General features: G+C 38.2%; 1 protein-coding gene across 1 annotated transcript; it reads right to left on the bottom strand.

Moving 5' to 3' along the window:
* Positions 1 to 247: 247 nt before the first annotated feature.
* Positions 248 to 1,360, bottom strand: LOC126885321 (52 kDa repressor of the inhibitor of the protein kinase-like). The gene is made up of 2 exons (XM_050651858.1): positions 1,184 to 1,360; positions 248 to 1,096 (listed from the first exon to the last, which is right to left on the bottom strand). The coding sequence occupies exon 2, from the start codon at positions 1,088 to 1,090 to the stop codon at positions 257 to 259; it is 834 nt and encodes a 277-aa protein (XP_050507815.1). The 5' UTR covers positions 1,091 to 1,096; positions 1,184 to 1,360; the 3' UTR covers positions 248 to 256.
* Positions 1,361 to 3,451: the final 2,091 nt, after the last annotated feature.

A 3,451-nucleotide genomic window follows, 5' to 3' on the forward strand; every position in this document is an offset into this window, starting at 1 on the left:
CCCAGCTAAACTTGGATTGTGTATTAGCTCCAGAAAAAAACAGTTCAACAAAAAGTGTTAAATCAGAAAAAACAACAACGCCCGCAGAAGAAATATCAGTATACGAAGACGTAGGTCAACCTTCTGCACCCAGGCCCGTGCGCAGAATTCGTTTATGGGGGGGGGGGGGGGGGGGTGGTTTTGACATATGTGTATCATGTTAGGTTATGAAGTTAATAAAAAATAATAAGAAACTTTTCTTATAAATGAAGACATTTTATTGTGTCTTGGCCTTGACTTGATATTCAGTTATTATATAATAAATTAACTCTGCGAGGTGTAGAAAAAAAAACTTCTCCAAAACTCTTTGCGGATCGACCTCGACATCGCGATGTATATTGAGCGAAGCTAATCCGTTCAGCCGATCTTCAGACATTGTTGACCTGAGGTAAGTTTTGAGGCGACGCAATGTTGAAAAGGAGCGTTCATTCGTTGCTGTCGTTACAGGCAGAACTGCCAAAATGCGAAGCATTTGATGTACATTTGGAAACGCATCTCCATTGCACACATCGAGTGCTTCAAGCGAATTTTTAACGTTCTTTCCGGCGATGCGTTGACGCCAAAGTTTGACTTCGTCTACCCAGATGTCACGGGAATCATCCCGCAAAATTGAAGAGTATGGTTCAAACAGTTGAGCGCAGGATTCTTCATTGAAATTCTTCATTTTGTTGGGGAAGAGGCAAGCAAAGTTTGATAAAATTTTGCGGTGATTCAAAAATCGATCTTGTATATGGGTCAGAAACAAATCAATGTATGGGATGTAAATCGTTATGCGAAAATAATCTTGAACTGAATCAGTTTGTACGTTGGAGCGTTGAGTCTGTTTTGACGCGAGCCTTGGTTTCCGCAGTTCGATGTCGTATTTTGCGCTGATTTCGCTCACGGTTTTGAAAATTCCTCTGAAGTCCTTTTCGGCGTTTTCTCTTCTTTCAAGCAGGACTTGTTTCGCAGCATCAGCCAGTTCGATAGCCTCGCCAAGATCCTGGTTTTCGGACTGAAGTACTCGACTGAGAGACAAAGTCAAAGAATGTACTGAGCTCAAAATATGCATGGAGATCTGGAAATTAAATTCAAAGAATGAAGAATATACAAACATCTTATAATAGAGAGCTGGTAACGTGCTAGTGTGAGTCTTGAATTTTACCTGGAAATTTGCAGTTTTTATTGCTGAAAGAAGTTGGAAAGCTCCAGATGAAGTCGTCGGATCCTTCCAGGTGGTCGAAATCACATCAAGAGCGCGAATTACTGCTGGTTGTAAGTGCAGATAAGTTGCGACAGACTCGTGTTGCTCTACCCATCTGGTTTTGCAAAATTTTTTCAATTTCTTCAACCAGTTTCTTCAACCCCTCGATGGGGGGGGGGGGTTAGAACCCCCAAAACCCCTCCCTGCGCACGGGCCTGTCTGCACCAAAAGGCAAAACATCCAGAAGGAAACGGAAAGTTTCTTCGAGATCAAGTTCAGATAGCAGCGAAGACTTTCCATTAGCTGATTCATCGTCCGACGAAAGTGGAGAAAACGACGCTAAATGTCTATTTTGCACCGGCAAATTTTCCGACGATAGATATTGCGAACGATGGGCAAGGTGTTACCAATGTGGCAGGTGGGCACATGGAGACTGTGGAGAAATAGTGTCCAGCACATTTATTTGCCTTTTCTGTGAAGGAAAGGGTTTTTTTGAATAGTATCTCAAATTGGGGTACCTGTCTCAAATTTGGATACCTGGCTATCCCAAATTAGGCCACCTTTTATTTGTAATATTACCTAAATGTCGCAAAAAAATTAATTGTAGTTTTTTGCAAAAATATATGTCTTATTCGCTTTATTTCTTTTTGGTTGTGTCCTAGAAATATTAAATTTAAGTTTTAGAAATAAATGTTTTAAAAACTTTTGAGTATTATGTTTTATATTCGTTTTTCAAATAAAGTGTCTCAAAATTGGTGCCTTTCCTCTTGGAAAAAGGTTGAGTTGATACTAGTTTGAACTAATGTACAAATCCAAATATGGACAGTCGTTGGTGCCTAATTATGGAATAGTGGATTAAGTGTAAGTGGGCTCATTATGATTCTGCTGGTCCAGAGTTTCATACATGGATCTGTGATGTCTGCAAGTGAATTAAGCTACTTCTTTCATTTTTCACAATTTTCTTATTTAAATTTATTTGATCTCAGATGTTTATGTCTATTTTTGTTACTGATATGTTGGTTTATGTCTAAGCATATTCCATATATATGGGTACCTATTCCATATTTGGTTACTAATTTGGGATTTTTGTATTTTTGTTCGATTTTTTTTTAATTAAGATATTTAATAGAAGGTTTTTAATTACTACATAAAAATGTATGACTGATGTGTCACAACATTCAATTGTTTTCATTTCTGTAAAGGTATTATTTTATATCCCCAAAACAAAATGGTATTCCATAATTGGCGACTTTCCTCTATCTGGGAATACAATATACAATCACAGGGATACTAGAGGGAGACTTAGAGGGGATAAATCCTGGGTCCTAGGTGATTCGCTATGATGGAACAAAAATCTGGAAAGACTACATTTCAAAATGTTTTAGATTTGTAAACTGTCCCCATTGCTCCATACCATCGATATTGGAGTGGAGTGGAGCTCCACTCCTATCTCGATGCTCCATACCGACATACCGAGGTGAAAATCTTGAGCAAGGAGGCAATCGAAAAGGAAATTTGCGAAAAAGACAGTTTCCTTCTTTGCACTTTTGCGCTTTTTGGGTCAATCGGTTAGATGGCGCAAGGTTAGACTAAATATTAAATTAATACTATAATTTTAAATATCATTTGATTTGATAGTAAATAGGAATTATTATACAAACTAAATAAGATGGTTAAATTAAAATTTGAATATTGTTTGAAAAAGACTTCCAGTTCTAAATATTCTTGAACATTTTATTCTATTTATAATTTTGTCAAGCCACCATTACCTATTGTGGGAGTATTGTTGGAGTGTACTAAAGAGAAAGAGAGAAGAGAGTGACCTAGCAGGGGGCACCAAAATTGAATGATTTCATGCATTTCTGTTACCCTGATACAAACAAAATTTTGTAGATAGAACAACCTCACGTCACAGTAGTGCTCCTTCCTTCACAATCGAAAAAAGCAGTGTCAATTGTTTGTATTTAATGTGAAAGTTAATTCAGCGTTTTTTAGGCCTCAGAAAATATCCAAAATCGTAAAAAAAAAATTAATGCGTAACCACATTAAGGCCCGGTACTTTATGTCTCCGTTAACAGCCGGTTAACCGGGGTTCTCTTGTGTTGTAATAAATGCAATTACACAGGGCCGGCGATAACGGGCCTGCAAGGGATGCACTGCAGGCGGGCGCCCCTGTTTGGGGGGCGCCAGAATGAGCTTTTTTCTGCTGGTGTTATGCAAAATACTAAA

This window comes from Diabrotica virgifera, chromosome 5 (assembly GCF_917563875.1).
Source record: "Diabrotica virgifera virgifera chromosome 5, PGI_DIABVI_V3a".
Classification (NCBI taxonomy): domain Eukaryota; kingdom Metazoa; phylum Arthropoda; class Insecta; order Coleoptera; family Chrysomelidae; genus Diabrotica; species Diabrotica virgifera.